The sequence below is a fragment of the Rhagoletis zephyria genome, unplaced genomic scaffold (assembly GCF_001687245.7).
Source record: "Rhagoletis zephyria isolate East Lansing unplaced genomic scaffold, Rhagoletis_zephyria_1.1 Rzeph_scaffold_00140, whole genome shotgun sequence".
Taxonomy (NCBI): Eukaryota; Metazoa; Arthropoda; class Insecta; order Diptera; family Tephritidae; genus Rhagoletis; species Rhagoletis zephyria.
The window spans coordinates 425,977-444,431 of NW_016157224.1; the positions used below are offsets into that span (position 1 = coordinate 425,977).

At 32.8% G+C, this 18,455-nt stretch overlaps 1 protein-coding gene across 1 annotated transcript in view; it reads right to left on the bottom strand.

The window, feature by feature from the left end:
• The window catches only part of LOC108381730 (uncharacterized), an 80,590-nt gene extending 75,903 nt beyond the window's left edge, over positions 1-4,687 (bottom strand). Inside the window, exon 1 of the mRNA XM_017638141.1 lies at positions 4,485-4,687. Coding sequence (XP_017493630.1) covers positions 4,485-4,668 — 184 coding nt within the window. The 5' untranslated portion in view covers positions 4,669-4,687. The remainder of the gene's footprint in view (positions 1-4,484) is intronic.
• Between the last annotated feature and the right edge of the window lie 13,768 nt (positions 4,688-18,455).

The window sequence follows — 18,455 nt, forward strand, 5'->3', positions numbered from 1 at the left end:
CGGTCAGTGCAGAACGTGACAACATCCGTGTAGGTCGTAAATGTGGCTCAGGCCACGACAACCTCAATTCGGCGTCGTGCAAAAGAATTGAACCTTTCCTACAGCACCGTTCTGTGGATTGCAATTGGATGCTTAAACAAAAAGTAGTTGAAGCCTATTAAAAAAAAAAAAAAAAAATTATCATGAGCAATAAGGCATTTCCACCTAGACAGATATGGTAACAAGCACAAAACTGCCAAATTTATGATACAGAAAATCCACATGACATTCAAGAAAAGAACTACGCACCCACATCGAGTCACTGTTTGGTGTAGATATTTTACGGTGTATAGTGAACATTATCGTGACACGAAAAAAAAAAACGTTGCATGACCTTAATTAGATGAGATGGACCTGGAAAATATGTGATTTCAAGAGAACGGCGCCACTTCCCCCACAGCTCATGAAACAATGGCTCTATTGAGAACGAAGTTCCTTGATCGCATTATCCCACAAAACAACGAGGTCAAATGGCCGCCGAGATCTTGGGATTTGACACCGTTGAACTTTGTGCTCTGGGGCTACGTGAAAAGGACGGTTTATGCCATGTTGCTTGGCACGTTTCTCTAACTTACTATCAATATTAAAGAATACATTTAGGAGGTATTTCCGTCCCCGTATGTATGTACATACATACATGTTTTAGTAATCGTATTAGTGTCAATTAAAACAATTTGAAATTTGATTAACTTTTTTCCTTTCAACCTCAAAATACCTTTAGACTGATATATAATTTTTCATACCTTATGCCGGATTTCCACTAGGCATTAAATGGCAAAAAAATGAAGAATTAAAAAAACCTGGCTTAAACAAAATTTTGTTGCGTTTTATTCACAAAAGAAAATTTGCAGCCTTATTGCAGCACCCTGTACATATTTACATATTTATGGAAATGCACCTTTGTTCAAGTATCAAGAGCAAATAAAATCATGAAGGATTTTAAACAACCTCATGCGAAAATACCAAACAACACTTACAAACATTCGAATAATTCCGCACATACTTTTGTCAAGAGAATTCCAAATGTATGTACAACTAAATACATGCAAAAGTCATGAAGCGACGGAGTGAAAGGGATCAGGTCGAGGATGAGCTGTCAGTACATATTGTCGGGGAAGTGAAAAGGTGAACTGAAAGTGTAAGCTTATGAGATACTCGTACGTATGACGACTAAAAAACGCAGATGCTCTGCCGACTGATGTAAAACAAAAGGATAATAACTGGTAGACAATAAAAGTGAGTAGTATTTGCATTTTTATTGTTATTACCTTATTTTTCCATAGAATACTGAATCAACTTATATCCATAAATAAGACTCGTAGATAATTAATTCAAACTAAACAACAGAAATGGTGAAAAAATAGACAGATGGAAGCGCATATTGCATAAATGCAAACATTTCTAAGACTGAAAATTTAATATGCAAAAAAGTACTCTTCAAAATTGCACAAACAGCTATGTATGTATATACTTTGCCAAGCAAAATAAAAGTTTTCTCAAATTGAAAATGAATTTTGTACGATTCTCTTGGCTGCGCCTGCCTGTGTATTTGCATGAGTGACTGGGCATACATACATATGTATGCACGTCTGAATGGATGAGTGACTATGGCGATGGAATGTTTGCATTTTTTTTTTTTGTTTCTGTGTGTTTTAGTTGATAAGAGCGCTTCTGCCTATGGGTAAGAGTTTAGCAGCTCTAATTCTAGCTGAGTGGATGATACCAGTAAAGGCCAAGCTTTGATAGAGTAACAACACTATTAGTTACAAAAATATTTCATTTGGAGATGATTTTTTTTTTCTATTTTAAAGAAGCGGCTTAATGTTGAAAATGTATGTAAATTTAAAAACTTTAAAGCATTTCGTTCCGGTTTTAAGCCAATGTATACGTGACTAATAAATGCAAATGGAGAACACTTTAGAGCCAACCCTTTGATAGCTTCTTTCTTTCGTCTCCGATAGAGGGATCAACTTCAAGGAAGTGGCTTCATAGTTGGACCCTGCGGAAGCATCCAATTGGGGTCATGCAATGCCCTTTAAATGGGATTCTTGATTTAGGAAGTAAAAAAGTAGTTTTTAATTCTGAAATCGAGTTGTTGTTGGAAAGGTTAAAACAAATTAAATCCAATATTTTAGTATGGGTTTTCAAACGAGTATGGGTTTTCAAACGAGAAGGGTTTAAGGAAATTTTATCTCGAAAATGGATACTTCTGAAGCTGCTTATAGATTCAAAAGAAATTTCATTAAGAAGTTAATCAAGGTATTTTAATGTGATAAAAATTGAGCGAGAATTAAAAAAGCTTTCTTTTTAATTCTTTTAAAGGGTTTTGAACTGCTAAAAAAGTGAAAATCAATTTAATTAACGTGTTTATTGAAACCTTTTAATATACATACATAATTAAAAACATGCATAGATGTCAATGAAGAGTTTAAGAAAACATTATTTTGTTTATTAAGTTTATGAAAAGATTTAAGAATTTCAGAATCTGTGTGATTAAGGGCCAATTTAAGATGTTAATTTAAATGACACTTAAGTTTAATTTTGTATCACTATTTAAATACCATTTAGCTTTCGTTGGGTATCAGGTCAATCTTATTTAAATATGCCAAAAAAGTGGCTACACTACTTTGCTGGTTCCTTGAAATTTTTCTTGCATTTGGTCGTTTTTTTAAATTTTTTGCTGAACAGCTGATTGCTGTTTGATACAAACACAGGGTTGCATATCTAATATTTAAATAGCACAGGTTTGCCATTTAAGTGCAGATTAATCAACAATCTCTACTTAAATAGCTCATCTGAAATATGTCCTAACAAGCTAAATCCGTGATGAAATTTAAAAAGTTTTATTTCCAAACTATGTTTGAAAAGCAATTTTGTTAATTTTAAATCAATTAATTTCATACGTTAAATCAAATATTTTTATATGGGTGAGAGTTTTATATAATCTTGATTTCTCAAAAATTTTTAAAGATGGCCCCCAGTACAGTTTTCTAAAGTTTTTTTGTGGAAAAAGAGCACAAGGCAACCCATGCTTGCCCGTTCCATTATTTCTTGAGGAAAGAGTGAGGCAACAGGCAGGTGGAGTATCAGATGTCAAAATTCCTAAATATAAAATTTCTTTCTGTGAAGTAAGTGTGAAATTCCACAACATTTCCTCAGCAAAGTACCATTTTGTTCACGCTGAGAAAAACCTTGCAACATGTTGGCAACATGAAGCTAGCAACACAATTTTCATAGCAATTTAAAATACACATGTACATTTTAAATTTTTGAAAACTGACATTTTATAGAATTCAGTAGCGGTGAACACAAAGGGAGTTTAGGGGTTAAACCTTACCCAAACCGATCGTAAGTGCATTTCACGTACAAGAAAATTGCGGATGATTACTTATTATCATATGACTGGTTTGAAGAATCAAAGAGAATGGCTCGTTTTTAATAGTTTGATAAATATTTTAGTAAGTGAACTAATGTTTGTACATAACGGTATACGCAAAAAATATGATCGCAAGAGAATAAAGAAGATTTAAACATTTTCAAAAACTAACAATTTCTTAATTATTTAAAAAAGAAAAATATAATTTTTAATTTCATTTAATTTTTCGAAACTTATTTCATTTCCATATTCTTTTTCCATAAAATTTATTTTGCTTTTGTTAATTTCATTTTCTTTTAGGTTTAAGATTTTGTTGTTTTCAAAAAGAAAAACATATTATTTTATTTCATTTAATTTTAGGATCTTATTTTACTTTTTTTGTCTTTATACCCGAGCACACTTGTGCACAAGGGTATTATTTTAATTTAATTTTCTTTTGATTAATAGATTTTGTTTTACAAATAAATTTTTTTTTTAATTTTTTTTTTTAATTTTAAGTGCTATTTTCTTTTTTACAAAATTTTTTTTTGCTAATTTAATTTTTAGATTTTGTTGATTTAAAAAGATTCTTTTATTTCATTTAATTTTTAAAAGTATTTTTTATTTATTTTTGCTTTATTTTCATTTCGTTTAATTTTTTTTTTAATTTGTAGTTTTTTTTGTTTAACTAAGAAAAATAAGATATTTTTTAATTTAATTTAATTTTTAAAAAACTTATTGCTAAACGAAATAGCGGTAAGACCTCCTCGTTAGCAGATCTTCCAATTAGTCTTACGAAAAAGAGTAAAGGGCTTTCAAGATAGTTGTCAGAACTGGAAATTGTCTTACGAAAGACTTTTGTCTTTTAAAAGACTGTGGCGAATTGAAAGAGAGCTGCCAGAATTGCGCTGTAAAATAACCATCTGAGTTAGGGCATCAAAATGATCAGCATAATTCTATAACTTTAATACATACATATATATTTACTTATACATATATATATATATATATACATATAGAAATATTAAAAATTTTAACACACATATCAATATAATATTTATAAAAATAAAAAACTAGTAGCCGTACTCACCCGCTATACAAGCATTTGCAATCAAAATTGTGGCGATCACAAGCATTTTTTGTTCCATTACGCTGCTTCCGCCAATGCTGCTCATGAAATATTTACCATATGGTATTCCGTGGAACTTTTGCATAATTGATTCGCTGGATTTGCCTTGTTCAATTATGTGCTTTGAATCACAAGCGTTTCTCATAGGTGTCTGTAAGTCAGTATTTCTTTGAAATAGTTTTTTTTTGTGTTAGATGCTAACTAAACAAAATCAGTCTTCGTTGAAATTTTCGTTCTATACAGCTTATGTGTAGCTTTTTTTTACCTTTCCCAGCATAGTGGCCTTTTGATGGGCGTTATTTTTTTCATTTTCTTTGATTTTTATTAGAGTGCTTTGGATTTATTTACTGAATGTAGCTAAAAGCTTTTGGCTTAAAATTCGTTATTCTTTCGATTTTAGTTTACATTAAAAATTGATTTTATGAAATTATGTGTGTATGGTTTTTTGATGCATTCATCTCGTTGTTTTATTTTCTTCTCGTCCACACTGTTATTGTTGAATATTACATTTTTTTGCAAACATTTATAAATACATACTACATTAGCACTCTTTTGTTTTTTTTTTTAAGCTGCTCGTTGCTCCGAACTTTGTTGAACCATATTGATTTTACTCTTACTTGTGAATTTTTACTTTGTTATTAAACATTTCCTGATTCCGCGTTTTTACTACTGCCGTTAAAAGTTTTGTAGTTTAGTATTACCATTTTCATCGCTGCCTGCCTTCACTTGATCTGATTTGCGCTTTTAATTTTTATTAGTCGTTGTGTTTTACCTGTACCTTTTCGTCAGATATGCTGTTGGAATGAATACTTCAATTATGTATCGTCAATATCAATGCAAAAGGTCCTAAATAATAATTTATTGATTTTTTTTTTTAATATTTCCGTTCATGACCCAGAACGAAATTTTAGAAAACCGAGATTCGTTGGCAGCACTGAAAGTATTGCCTATTGTAATTTAAGCATTTTTTTTTTTGCTTTTTTATTATTTAGAGTACAAAGCTTTCATTTTGAAATAGTTAGAACTGTATTTCTTTTGAACGGATTGAATATGAGAAAATCTTTCTATATATTTACGGTAAATCTTCAGAGTATTTTTTTTTTTACGCAAAAACAAGACATCAAAACACATCACAAGGTCGATAAGATATTCGCATTTCTGCTTAAAATCGAAAAAAATAGTACAAAATTTCAGCATCTGCCTAGCATCTACCGCTATTAGGTAGAAAAACATTCTTGCATTTTCAACGTCAGCATTCTATCAAACTGCCCATAAAATCAGTCACAAGCATTCTTTGCAATCACTTTTGCAACTTTATTGTATTGCTGTTATAAACAACTTATAGATTTTGTTGTTTTATGTTCGCGTATTGTTGTATATTTTGGTTTTGTTTTGGTTGATGTTTACTCGTACTTTGATAGCTTTTGTTTGCTTTGCAGTGCTTCCGCTGGCTACCACCGCCGCACAGTGGTTCAAAACTTGCATTTAGTGTTCACAAGTTCACAATTCACTGAGGCCTGCATTTCTCACTCCATTACCTTTTTTTTCTAATGAAAGCTTATAGAAACCCGATTTTTGAATTTTTGTTCGTTTGTTTTAAATTTTCGTGCTAAATGCAGAAAAAGTAGCAATTTTGAAGAAAATCGATTCTCCTGTTCAATTTAATAAATGTTATATAATAAAAACTAGGTGAAAACAATTACACGGTTCCCCAAGACAAAAAAAAAATCATAAGAAAATTTTGAAATGTTATAACCAATATTTTTCAAAAACAAAAAAAAATTATTTTGGTGAAATTTTGTTTATAACATTTAAATATTTATTTTTTCATTTTTGGAGAGCTCTACAATTATTTTCAACTAGTTTTTATTATGTAAAATTAATTAACTGGAACAGGGGAATAAATTTTCTTTAAAATTGCTATTTTTTCTTCACTTTGCACTAAAAAATTTAATGCAAGGGAATGGAAATTCCAAAATCGTGCTCAACTGGTCTCCTGCAAAATTTATAGGGTTTCATTAAAATAAAAATTTATCAAATTGAGTGAGAAATTAAGGCTCCAGTGAATTAAGAACAGTAAATGCTAGTTTGAACCATTGTGCGCCGTCAGCGCCGCCAGCGTTTTTCAACAAAGTTTAATTTTTTCGCAGTGTTTGCATTGCCGTGCTGATATTTGCGCTTTTTTGATATCTCACAATTTCAGTATTCGATTTTGTTCGTTTTTAGTTGCGCGAAATACATATGTATGTATGTAAATATCTACGCGTGCAACTTTGTGTTTTTTTTTTGTTTTGGTTGCGCTTGAACTTACACAGTGAGTCAGAGTGCAAAATTTGTGCGTGATTGTGAGTGTGCAATATTTCCGTTTATTTTTTTTTTTTAATTTAGCCTTTTAATCAAAGCATTACTTATTTATTTAATGCAACTTCAAAAAAAAAAATACAACTTGGCAAAATTTAAAAATTCTGAGGACATTCATAACAGGCGTCTAATATCGAAAAATGGCCGTACAGAAAGTTAAAAAATTAGTGAAAAAATTTGCTCGAGCGCGTCAAATGTTCACAGTTTTTTCGAAATTTCCGATTTGAAGAAATAAATAAAAATCACTAAATAAGTTTGCCTTACGAATGAGAAAAATTCAAACTTTAATATGGAAAATGTTACTCATACGCCATGTACGAGAATGTATGATATGGCGTATGAGTAACATTATTTTCTGGCCCTATTGCATACAAAAAATTATTGGACATTTTCATTTGACCATTTAAAACATGTTTAATAAAGGTTGACTTTTTTTTATAAAAATTAAAATATCCTGTGAAAATAGCCTGATCAGTAAAACGGTATACAGATGCATAATCTACGACCCCATACATTGATATTAGCAGAATTGGATCATAAATTTGGATTTTTTAAACACCTCGATGCCAACGTCATTTAACGGATTGGCAAGTAGCCTATGCTGACCACTAATCAAAAGCACCAGCATAAACACAAAATCTACTTAGCTAATTTTTGACAGTGTTTTTTCAGACGCTGACAATTCCAATTTTTAAATCGAAACTCTTCCGAAGTTTTATGAATGATTACCATTGATCACAGCCGCGTAACCACAAGTTTTTGAATTTTTGTTTTTGCATTTTGGAACGATTTTCCGTCATCTCTTTTCAAATTCGGTTGTTGTTTTTATTGCACCCTCTACTCAAGCGGCCACCCACCTATGTTACTTTCTAAAAACAATACCTAAACACTTTTAACTGCAATTCTTAATTAAACCGTACCCATGTAGCTCTATGTAGCCAGCTTTTAAAAGCATATTAAGTTTAAGTATTGTACTCAAATCTGCCTCAATAAGACTAAGAGTGTTAAAAGTGGCAATAAAAGTATTCAAATACAACGAAGTTGAAAGAACCCATTTACGTTAATTGTTACAGAAGTCAATGTGCTGTGCTCATACCGCATTGGGTGGTTTTATGGTCGTCACATAAAAGTCTCATTAAAAAGCGATACGATTTAATGGCATTTAAATTCGAACTTAATATTTTGAAAAATATTGAGGTAAACTCTGTCGTGCAAAGTGGGTGGAATAAGTCGTGGGGAAAGTTGATAGGAAAAAACCTGGTTAACCTAAATAAGGAAAAATAAATGTTGTAAATGCAAAATTTCACAACTTTTACTCGCCCCCTCTCTGAAGCAACGGAGCAATTCCAAAGAAACCATAGAATCGACGCGATATCGATTAGTCAGTTTATTTGGATTTGGGTGTGAACCGTTCAATAATAAATAAGTGTTATTTTTTAACTCTAATCACTTTTATAAGTATTTGCGGAAGACCTAACGCCAGTTTTGTTTTGCAATTGTTATATGAAAAAAAACGCAAAAGACCGGCGGCAAAAACAAAGTAATATCACAATTCTTACCAGAAATGCACACCAGACTGCTTTTTAAAAATTAAAATCAAAATGGTTAGAAATTGTGATGAAAATCTGTTGAGTTTTTGTAAATTTTGTATAAAGTTTGAGAGTGGTCAAATGAAAATGCCCAAGGATTTTTTGTATGAAATATGAGAAGAAAAGAGTGTTAGTACATGGCGTATGATAAACATTCTTTCCTGGTAATTTTTCATAAAAAAAATCTTTGCGCATTTTTATTTGACCCCGCATTCCTTCTTTATTTATCCATCGATTTTCTTCATTAGTAGTAGTAGTAGTTATTTTTTTAATTTTTTCCCTGATTTTTTTTTTTAATTTTTGCATCAAAAAACGAAAAATCTGGAATGATTAATTCATTTCTCAGAAACTATCAGGCCTATCAAAAAGTGATGTATTTAAGGTTTATGGGTTCAGTACAGCGAGTGCGAGTTTTATTATAAAAATTCGATGTGCAGTAAAAGGTAGCAGTTTAAATGTTCAATGTTAGTCATTTTGTGTTACAAAAATCAAATGTTATTTTAATAAAAACCCACCTAATACCCGATACCTGTACTCATTACATTTTAGTGGAGAAGTGCGACTTTTTGTGGGAAATTATACTTCCTGCCTTAAAAAACAGTCGTTCACACATACCCGAGGACAAAAAAAAACTTCGTCCACGCTAATCAAGAGCTAAAAATGCCTTTTCATATAGTATTTTGAAATGGCGTTACTTGATAGTGCTGAGACAGGAGACAATAAGTAATGAGAAAGCTCATCGTTTGCATGTGTTTGATTCTAGATATACTTCCGCAAATCATCCTCTAATTCGATTTTTCGACTTTTGCTGTCCACTTTCCAGCGCGCTTTTGGTTTTAACCCTAGCAAAATCGAGTGGTTCACATCTTGAATAGTTTTTTTATTCAAAACTACAACACAGATCTATTTTCAGTTGATTTTTCCAAATTTATCAAACAAGTAAATACTTGCACTTTGCTCTCGATACCCATGAAGTACTTGTACACGGGTATCGAAGTACAAAAAATACTCGATACTTGCTAGAGGTACTGGAGTATATACTTCTAAGTACTGATATCGGAACATCACTATATTAGATATGAACAAATGCGCGAGCTCAAAAGTTGACCGCGATAAAAACGCATAAAAAGCTTCAACGGAGAAGGACGCCTAAACCTAGTTGATGGCGAAGAAAGACACGTAAACTTATTTTCGCCGCCAATTGTGTTTCCAGGTGTAAAAGTATATATGTAAGTTCCCGAAAGAGTTTTTGGACAATGATGCGAGATATAAATCTACGCTTACGCCTAAGTTTTTTTATGCGTCTGTTTTGTTATATTTTTTTCATGCGTTGTTCCTACATAGAATTTTACTGCACTCGATGCATTACTGTACAGTAGTTGCACTCGACAGTGAATGCAGTTGGGCTTGATGTTTTATTACAGCAATGTTTTGTTGAAGCAAAGTTTTGATTCACTCTTTGCAGTATTTGAAAGTTCTGAGGAATTGAAGATAAGTATAGCAAAATTAGAAAATGTTTTGATTGCGCTTTCAAAACCATTTATGCAACCCTTACGTAGATGCTACTATAGTCGCAGATATCACATATAAATTTTGGTACTGATTGAAGACGTCATAACCGATTCCAATTGGGACCAAAATTTATATGTGATACCCTCGACTTTAGAAATTCGAGTTTGGGTATTAAATGAAAATAAAATAATATTTTAATTTTTTTGTCCATAGAGGCATCTGGCCTTTGACCCCTTTGCTATATGCCTCAACTGACCCTAATCTTCGACTATGGTAGAAGCGATTTTAGGTATTATTTAGGTGAAAACAAAAATTATTTTTAATTTTCTCAGTCTCCATAGAGGAATCTGTACTTTGCCCCTGTGCGACACGCCTTAACCGTCACCAATTGGCACCAAAATTTATATGTGATATCTGTGACCGTGGTATTACCGATTGCGGGGATAAGACTGAAAAAATTCTTCAATTGATTTTAAGGACCACCCTAAAGATATAGTTTTTTTTACAATAACTCGGCAATGGCGCCAACACCGGTTCTAGGCTAAGTTTAAAGGTTCAAGTCTCTAGCTCATCGGGAAGCTGGTAAAAAATTGATTGCAAGATTTGATTACACACTGGTGAAACATAATAAAAGTTTGTAAAAAGAAAATTTACCACATAAAAAAGGGTTCTTTAAAAGCTTTTTAATTTACGACTTCCTTTCAACCTTCAAATTAACTTAATGCTATCCATTTATGAAATTCTTAAAATCTCTCACGGTAAAAGAAAAAATTACAACAACACATGAGGGGTATTCACGATCCGGTGCATACTGTCTAGCATGGTGCATAGATAGCATAAATAGCATGATTGGCTAAATTTGTTGTTGCTTGAACACATTAAACAACAATAAAATTATCCAATCATGCTATTTATGCTATCTATGCATCGGATCGTGAATACCCACATTGTTTCTCCTGCTGCGCATTAAATTAAAAATTGATTTAATTACAACACATTTGCATGCATACGACTACATAACGCTATGCTCAGCCACCAATATATAACAATTGCCGTTGCTACTTGCTCCCCTATTCTCCCGGCAGATTAATTTCAATGTTGCACGCAGCTGAAACAATTCGGTAAAGAACGGACAAGCAGAAGCAAAGGCAAAGTAACAGAAACAAAAACAAGCCAATTACAATGCTGATTAAGGTATTTTCCCCACGCTACGCAGTTAGAACCGCACGTCGATATTTACATATGTACATATGAATGTGTGGAAGTTTGTGTGAGGCGCTGCTGAGCCAGAAGATAATTCGCATTTAATGCATACTACCATTCATCAGTTCAGAGCTAACTACGTAACTATACACTATACATACACAGGCGTAGTATATATATTAGGGGTATTCACGATCCGGTGCATACTGTCTAGCATGATGCATAGATAGCATAAATAGCATGATTGGCCCATTTTGTTGTTATTTTAGCACATGAGCTTGTCAGTTTGCACTGGATCGCGAATACCCCTATTGTTTCTTTTATAGTTCATCGCTCTGCGAAATGCATGTTTGTATGCCAGTATGTATATACATACATATGTATGTATATATGTTAGTATAGTGGGTGGAAAAGGTTAGCCGCCAGTAATGCTGTTAACAAAAGAGCTGTCACAACCAATTGCCAAGTTTACTAGTGACAAGTTTGTGTGCATTGGATATAATAACGAGAAGACTGTAAGGATAATTGTTTGGATGAATGTTGGAATTATTAGTTTGCAAAATGTTTTTATGATTCTTTCTTTTATTATTTATCATTTAATGGAGATAGACCAGACCGGATAGCTATAAGAAAAGCTCATAAATTGACGTTTGCAATATTTTTATGAGTGAAATTTGGTTATTTATGTATTGTATCGAAAAGATAAATAATTAACCTAATGAGCTGCGAACGCATAGGAATTGTTAACTGCGAACAAATAAACAATACGAGCAATACGTACATATGTATGTATGTATGTGTTTGTACTTTTATTATTATAATTGCCACTATTGATACATACCCCTCATTATTTCACAATTCGGTAGAATCGGTAATTACGTTTACCTTCGCCTACATCGAATGGCAACTTTCAAAAACAAGTATGTAGAAGTATTCAGATCGATATTGGAATATGTATTTAGTGAAGGCTTGATAATACATATGTACATACATACTTATGTATATGAAGAAATATGATTTTAACAAGTAAAGAAGTATAAATTTGGGTGAAACCGAATTTTATGTATATACCCGGCGCAGGTAACAACTATCGTCGCTCCAATGTTCCTTATACTATTTAAAGGTCTATAACAGTCTTATTTATCGTTGTAAGTATTAACTTTGGGTAAATGAACGTCTTCAGTTATTGAAATATCGGAGTTTTTGTATATTCGAAAATTACCATTATACGGGAAGCCGGTGCTATTTGGTCCGATTTGAATAATTTTCAACAAATTGCTTTTTCGTACCAAGGTTATGAAATGCACCGAGTTTGGTAGAAATTGACAAACCGGTTACCGAGATATACATTTTTGGCCATGAGTGGGCGGAGCTGCGCACAAAATCCAAAAATTTATAATAATCTAATTTTTTGCTTAGTGGTCATTGCAATAATCGATTTTGAGTCAATTAGCTTCAGTAGTTAATGATTTATCGCAGTTTACGTCTTTCTATACAATACCGTTATATGGGAGGTGGGCGTAGATATTGCCCGATTTCAAAGATTTTCAACAAATTTCTTAGCTGGATTCTAAGCAAGGCTCGTACCGAGTTTGGTAAGAATTGGTGAAGCGGCTACTAAGATACAGTATTTCATCATAAGTGGGCGGAGTTCCGCCCCTTTTCCAAAAATTTCATAATAATATTATTTTTCACAAAAATCCTACTTCACGTACTAATTTTCAACAATTTGGATCCAATATTTACTGAAATATTATAGTTTTTGCATTTTTCGAAAATACCATTATATGAAAAGGAGGCGTGGTCCGATTTCGCCCATTTTCAATAACAGCCTACCTTGGATAAAGGCCAACCTATATACCAAATTTCGTTGAGATCTCAATTTTTTCTCGATTCATCATGTACACGGGCATGCGGACGGACAGGCGGACAGACAGACATGGGTTAATCGATTTCTCTTTTCATTCTAATCATTTATGTATACATTCGTCCATATTTATCTCGCTTCCTTTAGGCTGTTACAAACAACCGTTATGCGAAAAAAGTTATAATATCCTGGGCACGATGGGCGATATGGAAAAGTCATTATGAATTAAAAAAAAAAACTGACCAATTCTAACGCACTCTCTGTATAACACAGATTAATATTTCTATATCGTAATGAAGCGTTTAAGGGCTTATTAATTATTTTGCAATGTTTATAACAGCATATTGTATCAGCCATTTTAAATTTTGCAAATTTGATATCAATTTCGAAATCATTGACAACGAAAACCCCTGGATACCAAATTTCATTGAAATCTGTCAAATACATATGAAGTAAATACCAAGCTTCATAAAAATGTATACATTTTTTAAGAAATCGTCCGCCATATTGGATCCGCCATTGGGAACTTTGGAAATTTAATTTAATATTCGAAATCAGTGGTGATGAAAATCCCTAAATACCAAATTTCATTGAAATCTGTTAAATACATATGGAGTAAACATTTTTGTCGTCCTATATTGCCGATTCGTCCCTATGTGGTCCGGTAGAAGCATTTTATAAACGATTTAAAATTCTAATCCGTCACTTCGAGTTTTTGAATGGCTTTCATGTCAATTCTCTAACGAGTTAATATTAATATTTTTTAAGAATTTCAGTCCTCCTCTGCGTAATTGGTTTAGAGAGAAATCCGATTTTCTAATATCGGTAGCACTTTTCGCTTCCGCAAATCTTAAAAAAAAATAACTAAAATTCAATCAAAATGCTACACCCGTGGACATTTTCATTATAGCTAGACCAACAGTAAATACCTAAAACTGCAAAGTAATAATGACAAAATGTGTAACCACCCTAATAATTAAAAATTTCCTTCTGATCAATCGCTACGCTCGCGCAACTGTTGACGCAGAACGCTAAATGAATGAATGGACTTTTACAGTTCATTGTCTATCGCATTAATATTCTCAAAAAATTCGAAATTCGAATAAACAAAATACTACACGATTCCATTAGTAGGTATGTATGTAGTGTTAATATTGTACGCACAAACTAATTTTGCACCTGATGCTGATATTTGGCAAACGTTTGTGACGCCGCATTGAACGCAACAATGCCACAGTTTTCACATACCACACATCGCTCCTGACTGCGCACTTTTCGACGATTTCACACATTTGTTTACGAAATTTCTCTTTCACCGAAACTAAACTATTGCAGAATACTACAATACCATTTGCCGATATTCGATTTATCTTGATTACCGTTGTTGTACATATTTTTTGTGTATTTTTAAATCATCCAGCCAGCCAAAAGTCAAGTTAGCCCCACTCAGGCAGTGAGCCAACAAGTGATTTAAAAATGCTGTAAACGTGTACGTGTAGTGACTTTTAAACAAACACATGCACATATATTTATACAACGATATGTACTAAGTACATATATAGTATATTAGGGTACATCACTATCTCTACGAAAAACAAAAAAAAAAACAAATCAGCGCTGTTTTTTCATCGGAAATATAAATATTATTAGCTCTGTACCGATTTGAAAATACCACCAAAATTTAGTTTTTTTCTAATAAAAATAATTTTTGAAAATATTTTCTCTAAAAAATCACCTCAGATGATAGAAAAGTTTCAGCTCAAAAGGGCTTCATAAAAACTCCATCAACGGATTCGAAACAATGCGAATTTTGGAGGCATTTTATTTTCGGTCTAGCCCTCCTAAATGTTAATATTTTTCCGAAATACTTTGGCGGAAGTCTTAGAATATAATAAATTTTTTTTTTGCTGATGCATCCTAATGTACTCGTACATATGTATGTTTGTCTGTATATGCGCATTCACATGGCTAAACATTTGAAAACAAAATTAACTTTCACTATTTGTTTTTCGCCGTTTGTTGCATGTTTTTGTGGATGAGCAAATAGTGCAATAAATTGTCTTTCTGCCACCTGGCTGCCGCATTTGTTTTCCCGGTGGATTTGTGTGTGGCTGTGTGTGAATTTGCGTTTCTGTGCCTGCCGGAACGCAATGTGTGTTGTGTTTGCTGTTTGTTTCGTGTCTGCGTATTGCATGTGCGTGTGCGTTTTTTGTTGCCATTTTGTGTATTTTGGATCGATTACAGCAAACACATTGCAGAGTGCTGGAAAATACATACTAAAAGCAAACAATGAAAAATAAAAAAAAACAAAACTAACATGGCTAGCAACAGTGGACTGTGTTTGTGAGTGACAAATATAGAGTCTGACAAGCTGACATGCTGACATGTTGCAAAACTGATGAGATTTATTTTGTTTACACACAAATCGGTCGCGAAGCTAATACGCACTTTTTTACTATTTTTATGAATGAAGAGGCGAGATGAGAAAAAATGTGCAAGGCAATTTAAAATTTAAGCTAAAAATAGCTAATTAAGAATTAAATGGAAACTAAGAAATAAAAGGAAATTAAAATGAAATAGTAGATCCCTAGCGGCGCTGGCTGAATACCTTACAAAATTAAAGATTTTAGTTTAACATTGGTTGATTTTTCTTCCTTTTTACTCGAAATATATAGCTAAAATATTTTAAAATGTTAGAAAAAAATAATTAGAGAGTTGCCACCGGTTTGAAAATTGCAGTTTAATTAAGTAAGTTTTATAAGATAAAGAAAATATTGCATTATGAAAGAGATTAAAGAAGGCTTACAGTATAAATTATTTTTGTGAAAGGTTGCCACCAGTTAGAAAATTTTATTCAATTAGTAAATTGATTTAATTGATAAAATAAATTAAATATTAAAATATGGGTGTCCAAATAAAAAGTTTTAGGAAAGTTTACGGGAAATCTTTAGCTATTTGTACAACGATTTAGGGGTGGGGGCGGAGGGGGAGGGGGCGTGGCTCCCCAAACCCCCCCTAAACGAAGGAGGATGAACGCCGTTTTATGAAAAGTCACCACTCAAACCACTAAAGAGGTTTAAGAAACTTTACTGCCAAAAATCTTTTTGTAGCAGGTTGCCACCTATTCGATAAATTTTAAAATTAAATTGATAAGATAAAGTAAATACTGCACCTTTGAAGAAAGTGCACGATATGTAGAATAGAGTTAGCTAACACCCTTATTCATAAAAAATAGAAAATTTTTTTTAAAATCTCACTACATAAAGCTCTGCGAATCTATTTTGTTTTGTATGAATGAAGCCATAAGAGTTTTGGGAGGGAGCAACAAAACAAAAATACTATTAAGGCGCAGTAAAGTACGCCGGATATTTGCTGGTTTTTTAATAAAAAATCGGACCCGCACTTATAAAAATAAGAAATAATGCTAAGAGTCCTTCATATTTAAAAAAAAAACACCGTTAACCGTTCAAAGATTACAATGGCTGTCCCATGTACCATTTCTTTGCAAATATTGTTATTAGTTTTCACTTATTTTAGGCTAAAAAATAAAAAATTGTTGGTACAAAGAAATTTGCTTTAAACTGTATTTTTTACAATTTGATGTGTTGGCGTACTGTCAGTGTATTCAGTATATCAGTGATGTAGAAAACAAAAATTCTTCTTTGGTTTTTTGCCCCATTTGCTTATTTGCTATATTTTTATTCACAAAACTTTCTCTTTTGCCTTATTCTAAACTGGTATTAAACCGCCATTAGGCCGATAGATTTTATTTTGTACTTTTATGGGAAGGATTTGAAAAGATATTCAAAAACAATCGCTTGAACTTGTCGAGTGTGTGAAAACTTTTACGTTTTGAATACACTGACTTCTTTTTAACTAAATTTTTCATAGGATATAACTTCTTCTGACCCTTTTTCAAAATCAATTTAGCTTCGGATTTTATTACCATCTGGTCACGCTGTCGCGAAGAAAGGCGACAGGTCTTTTATGCTTGAGGTCAAGTTGAAAAGATGTTTCTACTTCCAGCTTTGGGGAGAAGACACCTCCTCCGACCTTTCCGTCGAATTTCGAGCCTTCAAGTACATGTGTATGTTTGTGGTGAAGTCTGGTGTTCCAGTCCTGTCGACTTGGTAGGGGCGGCGTGATATGCAGCTTATTTCTCTGCAATATCTGCGCTGCGCTCTTCGCCAAACCAGTTATTTCGGTTGATAGTAACCAATCACCAGGCAAACGAAATGGTTGGGCGATGGAATCCCATGGCTCAGGCAATTAAGAGTTGCTTGTTAAAACAGGATTAAGAGTCGGGTACAAAACTTCTCGGCTGCAATTTTTATTTTATTAATCAGAGACGCATTCGGATTGAAAAGGTGATGATCCGAGTCTAAGTTGGCTTCTCAGGAGCGAATTTCACACACACTAAATTTTTATGCCATCTCCTTGCAGCTTAATAAAAGACACACGCTGCATACTTCTTGCAACTGGGACACGACCATCGATGTCAGCCTAGTTATGGACAAGCACATCCAAAAATTAAATAGTTAGGGCCACATTCCCTGCATATCCGTTTGAGAGGCTAATCATCAACGTTGAAGCGAGTAATCATCCTAGGCTGGTGTGGTCTTTTCATTGGACAGCGTTTTTATGTAGCTGGTCTTGCGATATACATATACCTATAACAATTAAATCTAACGTTGTCATTCTGCACCAAAAGCTTCAAAAAAGTGCGTGCTCTACACCAAGCAGGTTTCTCGTTTGCTAGTTCTAATATTCTGGATTTACTATAGCGACACATTTAATTCCCATGAGTTGATAAATGTGTGAAAATTACCATATTGTTTAAAAGAGCAAACATACGTATTTTTTGTGTAATTTACATAAAATATATAGGAATCGAAGATACGTTAACGAATCCGCCCAAACCTACTAGATGGTAAAAAGACAATAAACTTGAAAATCAATGACTGGAGACGGCACGCAAACGTCGTAATGAAAGTACTCTAACAAATGGATATTTTAATGTACATTAGGGTGCATCACTCTCCATGCACAAAAAAAAATAGTACTGTTTTTCCACGAGAATTACAAAATGTATTATATTTTAAGACTTCCACCATACTATTTCGGAAAAATATTAAGATTAACGTGAACTGTATCGATTTGAAAACACACCGAAAAAACTAGTTTTTTATAAACAAAATATTTTTTTCTAAAAACTTACCTCAGATGGTAGAAGAGCTTAAGCTTGAAAACTTTGCACAAAAATGCTTAAAAATTGTATCAAAGGACTCAAAATTTTGAGATTTTTGTAGGTATTTTCAAATAGGCCCCCCTCACGTAAATCTTGATACTTTGCTGTCTTAAAATAAAATAAATTTTATAATTCCGGTGGAAACCCCTAAT